Source organism: Carcharodon carcharias, chromosome 8 (assembly GCF_017639515.1).
Source record: "Carcharodon carcharias isolate sCarCar2 chromosome 8, sCarCar2.pri, whole genome shotgun sequence".
In the NCBI taxonomy this organism is placed as follows: Eukaryota; Metazoa; Chordata; class Chondrichthyes; order Lamniformes; family Lamnidae; genus Carcharodon; species Carcharodon carcharias.
The window spans coordinates 116700356-116713278 of NC_054474.1; the positions used below are offsets into that span (position 1 = coordinate 116700356).

Genomic DNA, 12923 nt, shown 5'->3' on the forward strand with positions numbered 1-12923 from the left:
CTCTATGCGAGGATGTGACCTCTCTCTGCGCGCGGATGCGACCTCTCTCTCTCAGCGCGAGGATGCGACCTCTCTCTCTCAGCGCGAGGATGCGACCTCTCTCTCTCCGTGCGAGGATTCGACCTCTCTCTCTCTGTGCGAGGATTCAACCTCTCTCCCTCCGTGCAAGGATACCACCTCTCTCTCTCCATGCGAGGATGCGACCCCTCTCTGTGCGAGGATGCGACCTCTCTCTCTCTGTGCAAGGATGCGACGTCTCTCTCTCCGTGCAAGGATGCGACAGCCCTCACTCTGTGTGAGGATACGAACTCTCTCTCTGTGTGTGGAGAATGCGACCTCTCTCTGTTATTGCGAGGATATGACCTCTCGCTCTGTGTGAGGATACGACCTCTCCCTCTGTGTGAGGATATGACTTGTCTCTCTCTCTCTCTGCGAGGATACTACCTCTCCCTCTCTGTGTAAAGATATGACCTCTCTCTCTCTGTGCACGATGACGACCTCTCTTTCTATATGAGGATGTGACCTCTCTCTGTGTGAGGATGAGTCCTCTCACTGTGTGAGGATACGACCTCCCTCTCTCCGTGCGAGTATTCGACCTCTCTGACTCTGTGTGAGGATGCGATCTCTCTCTGTGTGAGGATGCGAACTCTCGCTCTCTGTGTGAGGATACGAACTCTCTCTGTGTGGAGAATGCGACCTCTCTCTCCATGTGAGGATGTGACCTCTCTCTCTCAGTGTGAGGATGCGACCTCTCTGAGGATGCGACCTCTCTCTCTCCGTGCGAGGATTCAACCTCTCTCACTCTGTGTGAGGATACGCCCTCTCTCGCTCTGTGCGAGGATTCGAGCTCTCTCTCTCTGTGTGAGAATGCGACCACTCTCTGTGCGAGGATGTGACCTCTCTCTCTTGGTGTGAGGATACGACCTCTCTCTCTCCGTGTGAGGTTTCGACCTCTCTGACCCTGTGTAAGGATGCGATCTCTCTCTGCGTGAGGATGCGAACTCTCTCTCTCTCTCTGTGAAGATGTGACCTTTCTCTCTGTGTGCGGATGTGACCTCTCTCTCTCCATGTGAGGATTCAACCTCTCTCTGTGCAAGGATGCGACCTCTCTCTCTCTCTGTGCGAGGATGCGACCTCTCTCTCTCTCTCTGTGCGAGGATGAGACAGCCCTCACTCTGTGTGAGGATACGAACTCTCGCTCTCTGTGTGAGAATACGAACTCTCTCTGTGTGGAGAATGCGACCTCTCTCTGTTCGTGCGAGGATATGACCTCTCTCTCCCTGCGAGGATACGACTTCTCCCTCTCCGTGTAAAGATATGACCACCCTTTCTCTGTGCGAGATCACGACCTCTCTTTCTATGCGAGGATGTGACCTCTCTCTATGCGAGGATGTGACCTCTCTCTGTGTGAGGATGCGACCTTTCTCTCTGTGTGAGGATGCGACCTCTCTCTCTGTGTGGGGATGCGACCTCTCACTGTGTGAGGATACGATCTCTCTCTCTCCATGCGAAGATTCGACCTCTCTGACTCTGTGAGGATGCGACCTTTCTCTCTGTGTGAGGATGCGATCTCTCTCTGTGTGAGGATACGACTTCTCTCTCTCTGTGCGAGGATACGACCTCTATCTCTCCCTCTCTGTGTCTGGATTCGACCTTCCTCTCTGTGTGAGAATGCGATCTCTCACTGTGTGGGATTCGCCCTCTCTCTCTCTGCGTGAGGATATTACCTATCTCTCTCCGTGCGAGGATTCGACCTCTCTCTCTGTGCGAGGATGCGACAGCCCTCACTCTGTGTGCGGATTTGAACTCTCTCTGTGTGAGGATACGAACTCTCTCTCTCTCTCTCTGTGGAGAATGCGACCTCTCTCCGTTCATGCGAGAATATGACCTCTCTCTCTGTATGAGGATACGGCCTCTCCCTTGTGTGAGGATACGACCTGTCTCTCTCTCTCTGTGCGAGGATTCGACCTCTCTCTCTCTGTGTGAGAATGCGACCACTCTCTGTGCGAGGATGTGACCTCTCTCTCTCTGTGTGAGGATACGACCTCTCTCTCTCTGTGCGAGGACACGGCCTCTGTCTCTCTGTGTGAGGATGCGAACTCTCTCTCTGTGAAGATGTGACCTTTCTCTCTGTGTGAGGATACCACCTCTCTCTCTCCATGTGAGGATGCGACCTCTCTCTCTCCGTACGAGGATTCAACCTCTCTCACTCTGTGTGAGGATACGCCCTCTCTCTCTCTGTGTGAGGATACGACTTCTCTCTCTCTGTGCGAGGATATGACCTTATCTCTCTCTCTCTGTGTCTGGATTCGACCTTCCTCTCTGTGTGAGAATGCGACCTCTCACTGTGTGGGATTCGCCCTCTCTCTCTCTGTGTGAGGATATTACCTATCTCTCTCTGTGCGATGATTCGACCTCTCTCTCTCCGTGGGAGGATGCGACAGCCCTCACTCTGTGTGAGGATTCAACCTCTCTCTCTCCATGCGAGGATTCAACCTCTCTCTCTGTGCGAGGATACCACCTTTCTCTCTCTGTGCGAGGATTCAACCTCTCTCTGTGCGAGGATGTGATCTCTCTCTCTGTGCGAGGATGCGACAGCCCTCACTCTGTGTAAGGATGCGAAACTGTCTCTCTCTGTGTGAGGATACAAACTCTCTCTCTCTGTGTGGAGGATGCGACCTCTCTCTGTTCGTGCGAGGATATGACCTCCCTCTCTCTGTGTGAGGATACGACCTGTCTCTTTCTCTCTCTCTGCGAGGAAACGACCTCTCCCTCTCTGTGTAAAGATATGACCTCTCTCTGTCTGTGCGAGATGACGACCTCTCTCTTTGCGAGGATGTGACCTCTGTGTGAGGATGTGACCTTTCTCTCTCTGTGTTAGGATGCGACCTCTCTATCTCTGTGTGAGGATGCGACCTTTCTCTCTGTATGAGGACACGACCTCTCTCTCTGTGTGAGGACACGACCTCTCTCTCTGTGTGAGGATACGACAGCTTGCTCTCTGTGTGTGGATGCGAGATCTCTCATTCTCTGGGTGAGAAGGCGGCCTCTCTCTCTCTGTGAGGATGTGGCCTCTCTGTCTGTGTGAGGTTGCGACCTCTCCCTCTCTGTGTGAGGATGCGACCTCTCTCTCTCTTTGTGAGGATTCGAATTCTCTCTCTCTGTGTGAGGATACGACTTCTCTTTCTCTACGTGAGGATGTGACCTCTCTCTCTCCGTGTGAGGATGCGACCTCTCTCTCTGTGCGAGGATTCGACCTCTCTCTCCATCTGTGTGAGGATATGACCTCTCTCTGTGCGAGGATACGACCTCTCTCTCTGTGTGAGGATACGACATCTCTCTCTCTCTCTGTGAGAGGATGCGATCTCTCTCTCTCTGTTTGAGAATGCAGCCTCTCTCTCTCTCTGTGAGGTTGCGCCCTCTCTCCATGTGAGGATGCGACCCCTCTCCATGTGAGGATGCGACCTCTCTCCATGTGAGGTTGTGACCTCTCGCTATCTGTGTGAAGATACGGCCTCTCTTGCTCTCTGTTTGAGGATGCAACCTCTCTCGGTGTCTGTGTGAGGATGCGGTCTCTCTCTCCCCGTGTGAGGATGCGATCTCTCTGTCCCTGTGTGAGAATGCGACCTCTCTCTCTCGGTGTGAGGATGCGACCTCTCTCCGTGTGAGGATGTGACCACTCTCTGTGTGAGGATTCGACCTCTCTCTCTCTCGCTGTGTGAGGATGCGAACTCTCTCTGCTTGAGAATATGAACCCTCCCTCTCTGTGTCAGGATACAACCTATCTCCTCGCAAGGACACAACCTCTCTTTGTGTGAGGATACGACCTCTCTCTCTCTGCTTGAGGATTTGACCTCTCTCTCTCTGTGTGAGGATACGATATCTTTCTCTCCATGTGTGGATGCAATATCTCTCGTTCTCTGGGTGAGAATGCGGCCTCTCTCTCTGTGTGAGGATGCGATCTCTCTCCCTCTGTGTGAGGATGCGACCTCTCTCTGTGTGAGGATGCGATCTCTCTCTCTCTTTGTGAGGATGAGGTTTCTCTCTCTCTCTCTGTGTCCGGATGCGACCTCTCCCTCTCTGTGTGAGGATGCGATCTCTCTCTCTCTCTGTATGAGGATTCGACCTCTCTCTCTGTGTGAGGATACGACTTCTCTTTCTCCATGTGAGGATGCGACCTCTCTCTCTTTGTGTGAGGATGCAACCTCTCCCTCTGTGCGAGGATTCAACCTCTCTCTCTCAATCTGTGTGAGGATACAACCTCTCTCTCTGCGAGGATACAACCTCTCTCTCAGTGGGTGTGGATACAACCTCTCTCTGTGTGAGGATACGACCTCTCTCTCTCTGTGAGGATACGACCTCTCTGTGTGAGGATACGACATCTTTCTCTCCGTGTGTGGATGCAACATCTCTCGTTCTCTGGGTGAGAATGCGGCCTCTCTCTCTCTGTGAGGATGTGGCCTCTCTCTTTGTGTGAGGTTGCGATCTCTCGCTCTCTGTGTGAGGTTGCGACCTCTCTCTGTGTGAGGATGCGATCTCTCTCTGTGAGGATGCGACCTCTCTCTCTCTGCTTGAGGATATGACTTCTCTCTCTCTCTCTCTCTGTGTGAGGTTGCGACCCATCGCTCTCTGTGTGAGGATGCGCCCTCACTTGCTCTCCATGTGAAGATGCTACCTTTCTCGGTGTCTGTGTGAGGATGCAGCCTCTCTCTCTCCTTGTTAGGATGCGACCCCTCTCTCTCCGTGCAAGGATACGACCTCTAGCTCCCTGTGCGTTTACGACCTCTGTCGCCCCATGCGAGGATGTGACTTCTCTTGCCTTGTGGAAAGATACGACTTCTCTTGCTTTGTGCGAGAGTAGGACCTCCTCACTCTCCATGCGAATGTATGACCTCTCTCTCTCCACGCAAGGAAATGACCTCCGTGTGCATTTATGGCCTCCCTCGCTCAGTTTACAAATATGACCTCCATTGCTCCATGCCGGGATACGACCTCTCTCTCTCCCTGCGGGAATACGACCTCCCTCTCTCCCTGCGGAAATACGACCTCTCTCGCTTGCTGCGGGGATGTGACCTCTCTCCATGCCAGGATGCGACCTCTCTCGCTCCATGCGGGGATACGACCTCTCTCACTCCATGCTGGGATGTGACCTCTCTCGCTCCATGCGGGGATACGACCTCTCTCACTCCATGCTGGGATGTGACCTCTCTTGCTCCATGCTGGGATACGACCTCTCTCGCTCCCTGCCGGGATGTGACCTCTCTCACTCCCTGCCGGGATGTGACCTCTCTTGCTCCCTGCCGGGATGTGACCTCTCTCGCTCCCTGCCGGGATGTGACCTCTCTCGCTCCATGCTGGGATGTGACCTCTCTCGCTCCATGCTGGGATGTGACCTCTCTCGCTCCATGCTGGGATGTGACCTCTCTCGCTCCATGCTGGGATGTGACCTCTCTCGCTCCATGCTGGGATGCGACCTCTCTTGTTCCATGCTGGGATGTGACCTCTCTCGCTCCATGCTGGGATGCGACCTCTCTTGCTCCATGCCGGGATACGACCTCTCTTGCTCCATGCCGGGATATGACCTCTCTTGCTCCATGCCGGGATATGACCTCTCTTGCTCCCTGCGGGGATACGACCTCTCTTGCTCCATGCTGAGATGTGATCTCTCTCGCTCCATGCCGGGATATGACCTCTCTCTCACCATGCTGTGCTACAACCTTTCTTGCTCCATGTAAGCATAGGACCTCTGGTGCTCCATGCGGGAATTCAACCTCTCGCTCTCTGCTGGATGACACCTTCAGCTCATAACTAATCTTAGTGATTGCCATATACAGGGTTTGAATATGCAGCTCTGGGTGATCTCATGGCCTGTTTGATTTGTTCCGTCCACATCCCTTTCTTATTGTATCTTGTGTTTTGTCCTGTACACTGCCTTTTGGTCTGCCTTTCCTTTCTGATGATATTTCCTAGACCCCATTGCCTGGTGAGATTTATTTTGTGCATGTCATGTTTCCTGTTGCTAAGGTCTTTGCCTGCTCTGACAACCTCTTTTCTCTGTTAATGTGCTGGCTGACCCTATCTATTGTGAATAATTTCTGTCTTATTTTTGTCTAACACATATAGTCTGTAAGATATCTGCTACCTGTTTAATCAATGTGTATTTATAAACTGGTAGATGTCTGAGCTCACTCTGCTGGTGAAACTGATCCACCCGTGAACTTGGACTGTCAGCCAGCATCCTGACTGTGATGTTCACTGTTTCTTTCAGGTTTGGAACAATGATTTGGAGATTTCAGTGTTGCACAGTGCTAACATGCGTCCCTACAATTGGAGCTATACCCAGTTCTCACAGTTCAATGCTGAGGACACACTCCTCCTCGTTTCTGGAGTCTACATTGGGCCTCACAGCTCGTCTTCTGGTGAAATTGCAGTCTTCAGTCTAGGTACCTCATGCTCTGTTTACCTGCACAATGTTAATGAGTTGGATCAGAAGCAGTGGGATTGGAGACGGGCGGAATAAACTGGGACAAAAACAAAAAGTGCTGGAAAAACTCAGCAGGTCTGACAGTACCTGTGGAGAGAAAGACAGAGTTAACATTTCGAGTCTGGATGACTCTTCATCAGAACTAAAGAGAAACAGAAATGTGGCGAAATATAAGCTGTTTAAGGATGGGCGGGCAGGACAGGTGAAGCTGGATAGAAACAAAAAAACTGCGGATGCTGGAAATCCAAAACATAAACAGAATTACCTGGAAAAACTCAGCAGGTCTGGCAGCATCGGCGGAGAAGAAAAGAGTTGACGGTTCGAGTCCTCATGACCCTTCGACAGAACTTGAGTTCGAGTCCAAGAAAGAGTTGAAATATAAGCTGGTTTAAGGTGTGTGTGTGGGGGGCGGAGAGATAGAGAGAGAGAGAGGTGGGGGGGGTGTGGTTGTAGGGACAAACAAGCAGTGATAGAAGCAGATCATCAAAAGATGTCAACGACAATAGTACAATAGAACACATAGGTGTTAAAGTTAAAGTTGGTGATATTATCTAAACGAATGTGCTAATTAAGAATGGACGGTAGGGCACTCAAGGTATAGCTCTAGTGGGGTTTTTTTTTTAATAATGGAAATAGGTGGGAAAAGGAAAATCTTTATAATTTATTGGAAAAAAAAGGAAGGGGGAAACAGAAAGGGGGTGGGGATAGGGGAGGGAGCTCACGACCTAAAGTTGTTGAATTCGATATTCAGTCCAGAAGGCTGCAAAGTCCCTAGTCGGAAGATGAGGTGTTGTTCCTCCAGTTTGCGTTGGGCTTCACTGGAACAGTGCAGCAAGCCAAGGACAGACATGTGGGCAAGAGAGCAGGGTGGACTGTTAAAATGGCAAGCGACAGGAAGGTTTGGGTCATTCTTGCGGACAAACCGCAGGTGTTCTGCAAAGCGGTCGCCCAGTTTACGTTTGGTCTCTCCAATGTAGAGGAGACCACATTGGGAGCAACGAATGCAGTAGACTAAGTTGGGGGAAATGCAAGTGAAATGCTGCTTCACTTGAAAGGAGTGTTTGGGTCCTTGGACGGTGAGGAGAGAGGAAGTGAAGGGGCAGGTGTTGCATCTTTTGCGTGGGCATGGGGTGGTGCCATAGGAGGGGGTTGAGGAGTAGGGGGTGATGGAGGAGTGGACCAGGGTGTCCCAGAGGGAGCGATCCCTACGGAATGCCGATAAGGGGGGTGAAGGGAAGATGTGTTTGGTGGTGGCATCATGCTGGAGTTGGCGGAAATGGCGGAGGATGATCCTTTGAATGCGGAGGCTGGTGGGGTGATAAGTGAGGACAAGGGGGACCCTATCATGTTTCTGGGAGGGAGGAGAAGGCGTGAGGGCGGATGCGCGGGAGATGGGCCGGACACGGTTGAGGACCCTGTCAACGACCGTGGGTGGAAAACCTCGGTTAAGGAAGAAGGAGGACATGTCAGTGGAACTGTTTTTGAATGTAGCATCATCGGAACAGATGCAACAGAGGCGAAGGAACTGAGAGAATGGAATGGAGTCCTTACAGGAAGCGGGGTGTGAGGAGCTGTAGTCGAGATAGCTGTGGGAGTCGGTGGGTTTGTAATGGATATTGGTGGACAGTCTATCACCAGAGATTGAGACAGAGAGGTCAAGGAAGGGAAGGGAAATGTCAGAGATGGACCACGTGAAACTGATGGAGGGGTGGAGATTGGAAGCAAAATTAATAAATTTTTCCAAGTCCCGACGAGAGCATGAAGCGGCACCGAAGTAATCATCGATGTACCGGAGAAAGAGTTGTGGAAGGGGGCCGGAGTAGGACTGCAACAAGGAATGTTCCACATACCCCATAAAGAGACAGGCATAGCTGGGGCCCATGCGGGTACCCATAGCCACACCTTTTATTTGGAGGAAGTGAGAGGAGTTGAAGGAGAAATTGTTCAGCGTGAGAACAAGTCCAGCCAGACGGAGGAGAGTAGTGGTGGATGGGGATTGTTCGGGCCTCTGTTCAAGGAAGAAGCTAAGGGCCCTCAGACCATCCTGGTGGGGGATGGAGGTGTAGAGGGATTGGACGTCCATGGTGAAGAGGAAGCGGTTTGGGCCAGGGAACTGGAAATTGTTGATGTGACGTAAGGTGTCAGAGGAATCACGGATGTAGGTGGGAAGGGACTGGACAAGGGGAGAGAGAAGGGAGTCAAGATAACGAGAAATGAGTTCTGTGGGGCAGGAGCAAGCTGAGACGATCGGTCTACCGGGGCAGTTCTGTTTGTGGATTTTGGGTAGGAGATAGAAGCGGGCCGTCCGAGGTTGGGCGACTATCAGGTTGGAAGCTGTGGGAGGGAGATCCCCAGAGGAGATGAGGTCATTGACAGTCCTGGAAACAATGGCTTGATGTTCAGTGGTGGGGTCATGGTCCAGGGAGAGGTAAGAGGAAGTGTCTGCGAGTTGACGCTCAGCCTCCGCGAGGTAGAGGTCAGTGCGCCAGACAACAACAGCACCACCCTTGTCAGCGGGTTTGATGACAATGTCAGGGTTGGACCTGAGAGAATGGAGTGCAGTAAGTTCAGAGAGAGACAGGTTAGAATGGGTGAGAGGAGCAGAGAAATTGAGACGACTAATGTCGCGCCGACAGTTCTCAATGAAAAGATCGAGAGAAGGTAAGAATCCAGAGGGAGGGGTCCAGGTGGAGGGAGAATATTGGAGATGGGTAAAAGGATCCGTTGAACTGGGAGAGGACTCCTGCCCAAAGAAGTGAGCCCGGAGACGAAGACGGCGGAAGAAGAGTTCAGTATCATGCCAAGCCCGAAATTCATTGAGGTGAGGGGGTAAGGGTATGAAACTAAGTCCTTTGCTGAGCATTGAACGTTCAGCATCGGAGAGGGGAAGGTCAGGGGGTATAGTGAATACACGGCTGGGGGACAACTCATCGACACCATCACCCATCTAGGACCCTCCACCCCTGCCTGTCCCTCCGTCCCCACCCTTTCTTCCAATCCCAACCCCAGCCGTGTATTCACTATACCCCCTGACCTTCCCCTCTCCGATGCTGAACGTTCAGTGCTCAGCAAAGGACTTAGTTTCATACCCTTACGCCCTCACCTCAATGAATTTCGGGCTCGGCATGATACTGAACTCTTCTTCCGCCGTCTTCGTCTCCGGGCTCACTTCTTTGGGCAGGAGCCCTCTCCCAGTTCAACGGATCCTTTTACCCATCTCCAATATTCTCCCTCCACCTGGACCCCCCCTCTGGATTCTTACCTTCTCTCGATCTTTTCATTGAGAACTATCGGCGCGACATTAGTTGTCTCAATTTCTCTGCTCCTCTCACCCATTCTAACCTGTCTCTCTCTGAACTTACTGCACTCCATTCTCTCAGGTCCAACCCTGACATTGTCATCAAACCCGCTGACAAGGGTGGTGCTGTTGTTGTCTGGCGCACTGACCTCTACCTCGCGGAGGCTGAGCGTCAACTCGCAGACACTTCCTCCTACCTCTCCCTGGACCATGACCCCACCACTGAACATCAAGCCATTGTTTCCAGGACTGTCACTGACCTCATCTCCTCTGGTGATCTCCCTCCCACAGCTTCCAACCTGATAGTCGCCCAACCTCGGACGGCCCACTTCTATCTCCTACCCAAAATCCACAAACAGAACTGCCCCGGTAGACCGATCGTCTCAGCTTGCTCCTGCCCCACAGAACTCATTTCTCGTTATCTTGACTCCCTTCTCTCTCCCCTTGTCCAGTCCCTTCCCACCTACATCCGTGATTCCTCTGACACCTTACGTCACATCAACAATTTCCAGTTCCCTGGCCCCAACCGCTTCCTCTTCACCATGGACATCCAATCCCTCTACACCTCCATCCCCCACCAGGATGGTCTGAGGGCCCTTAGCTTCTTCCTCGAACAGAGGCCCGAACAATCCCCATCTACCACTACTCTCCTCCGTCTGGCTGAACTTGTTCTCACGCTGAACAATTTCTCCTTCAACTCCTCTCACTTCCTCCAAATAAAAGGTGTGGCTATGGGTACCCGCATGGGCCCCAGCTATGCCTGTCTCTTTATGGGGTATGTGGAACATTCCTTGTTGCAGTCCTACTCCGGCCCCCTTCCACAACTCTTTCTCCGGTACATCGATGATTACTTCGGTGCCGCTTCATGCTCTCGTCGGGACTTGGAAAAATTTATTAATTTTGCTTCCAATCTCCACCCCTCCATCATTTTCACGTGGTCCATCTCTGACATTTCCCTTCCCTTCCTTGACCTCTCTGTCTCAATCTCTGGTGATAGACTGTCCACCAATATCCATTACAAACCCACCGACTCCCACAGCTATCTCGACTACAGCTCCTCACACCCCGCTTCCTGTAAGGACTCCATCCCATTCTCTCAGTTCCTTCGCCTCCGTTGCATCTGTTCCGATGATGCTACATTCAAAAACAGTTCCTCTGACATGTCCTCCTTCTTCCTTAACCGAGGTTTTCCACCCACGGTCGTTGACAGGGTCCTCAACCGTGTCCGGCCCATCTCCCGCGCATCCGCCCTCACGCCTTCTCCTCCCTCCCAGAAACATGATAGGGTCCCCCTTGTCCTCACTTATCACCCCACCAGCCTCCGCATTCAAAGGATCATCCTCCGCCATTTCCGCCAACTCCAGCATGATGCCACCACCAAACACATCTTCCCTTCACCCCCCTTATCGGCATTCCGTAGGGATCGCTCCCTCCGGGACACCCTGGTCCACTCCTCCATCACCCCCTACTCCTCAACCCCCTCCTATGGCACCACCCCATGCCCACGCAAAAGATGCAACACCTGCCCCTTCACTTCCTCTCTCCTCACCGTCCAAGGACCCAAACACTCCTTTCAAGTGAAGCAGCATTTCACTTGCATTTGCCCCAACTTAGTCTACTGCATTCGTTGCTCCCAATGTGGTCTCCTCTACATTGGAGAGACCAAACGTAAACTGGGCGACCGCTTTGCAGAACACCTGCGGTCTCTCCGCAAGAATGACCCAAACCTCCCTGTCACTTGCCACTTTAACACTCCACCCTGCTCTCTTGCCCACATGTCTGTACTTGGCTTGCTGCATTGTTCCAGTGAAGCCCAACGCAAACTGGAGGAACAACACCTCATCTTCCGACTAGGGACTTTACAGCCTTCCGGACTGAATATTGAATTCAACAACTTTAGGTCGTGAGCTCCCTCCCCCATCCCCACCCCCTTTCTGTTTCCCCCTTCCTTTTTTTTCCAATAAATTATAAAGATTTTCCTTTTCCCACCTATTTCCATTATTTAAAAAAAAACCCCACTAGAGCTATACCTTGAGTGCCCTACCATCCATTCTTAATTAGCACATTCGTTTAGATAATATCACCAACTTTAACTTTAACACCTATGTGTTCTATTATACTATTGTCGTTGACATCTTTTGATGATCTGCTTCTATCACTGCTTGTTTGTCCCTACAACCACACCGCCCCCCCACCTCTCTCTCTCTCTATCTCTCCGCCCCCCACACACACACCTTAAACCAGCTTATATTTCAACTCTTTCTTGGACTCGAACTCAAGTTCTGTCGAAGGGTCATGAGGACTCGAACCGTCAACTCTTTTCTTCTCCACCGATGCTGCCAGACCTGCTGAGTTTTTCCAGGTAATTCTGTTTTTGTGTTGAAGCTGGATAGAAGGCCAATGATAGGTGGAGGCAAAGGAGAAGTTGCCAAAGATGTCATAAACAAAAGGTCAAAGGGGTGTTGACGGTGGTGATATTAGCTAAAGGATGATCAGAAATACCTGGAAAATCTCAGCAGGTCTGGCAGCATCGGCGGAGAAGAGCAAAGTTGACGTTTCGAGTCCTCATGACCCTTCAACAGAACTAAGTAAAAATAGGGAAGGGGGTGAAATATAAGCTGGTTAAGTGGGTGGGCGGGGGGATGCTGGGGAGAGCCAACAACCCCACACCCCCCCCCCTTAAACCAGCTTATATTTCACCCCCTTCCCTATTTTTACTTAGTTCTGTTGAAGGGTCATGAGTTTTTCCTGGTATTTCTGTTTTTGTTTTGGATTTCCAGCATCCGCAGTTTTTTGTTTTTACCTAAGGACGTGCCAATGGTGACAATAAGGGTAGAAAGCAGGATGAGCAAGTGACTAGTGGGGGTGGGGTGGAGGGAGGGGATCAAAAGAGGCTAAAAGGTGGGTATAAAACAATGAACTGAAATATATTTTAAAAATAATAGTAGAAATTGGTGGGAAAAGAAAAAATATTTTTAAAAATATGATAAATAAAATAAAGAAAAATATATAATAATAATTATTAAGGGATCAAAAAGGGGTGAGGATGGATCTGAAGTTGTTGAACTCAATGTTACGTCCGGAAAGCTGTAAAGTGCCTAATCGGAAGATGAGGTGCTGTTCTTCCAGTTTGCGTTGAGC

At 51.2% G+C, this 12923-nt stretch overlaps 1 protein-coding gene across 3 annotated transcripts in view; it reads left to right on the forward strand.

Moving 5' to 3' along the window:
• fbxw5 (F-box and WD repeat domain containing 5) overlaps positions 1-12923 on the forward strand; it is a 401196-nt gene that overhangs the window by 312359 nt on the left and 75914 nt on the right. For all 3 annotated transcript variants that reach the window (XM_041193118.1, XM_041193117.1, XM_041193120.1), the window contains exon 4: positions 6269-6443. In XM_041193118.1, coding sequence (XP_041049052.1) covers positions 6269-6443 — 175 coding nt within the window. The remainder of the gene's footprint in view (positions 1-6268; positions 6444-12923) is intronic.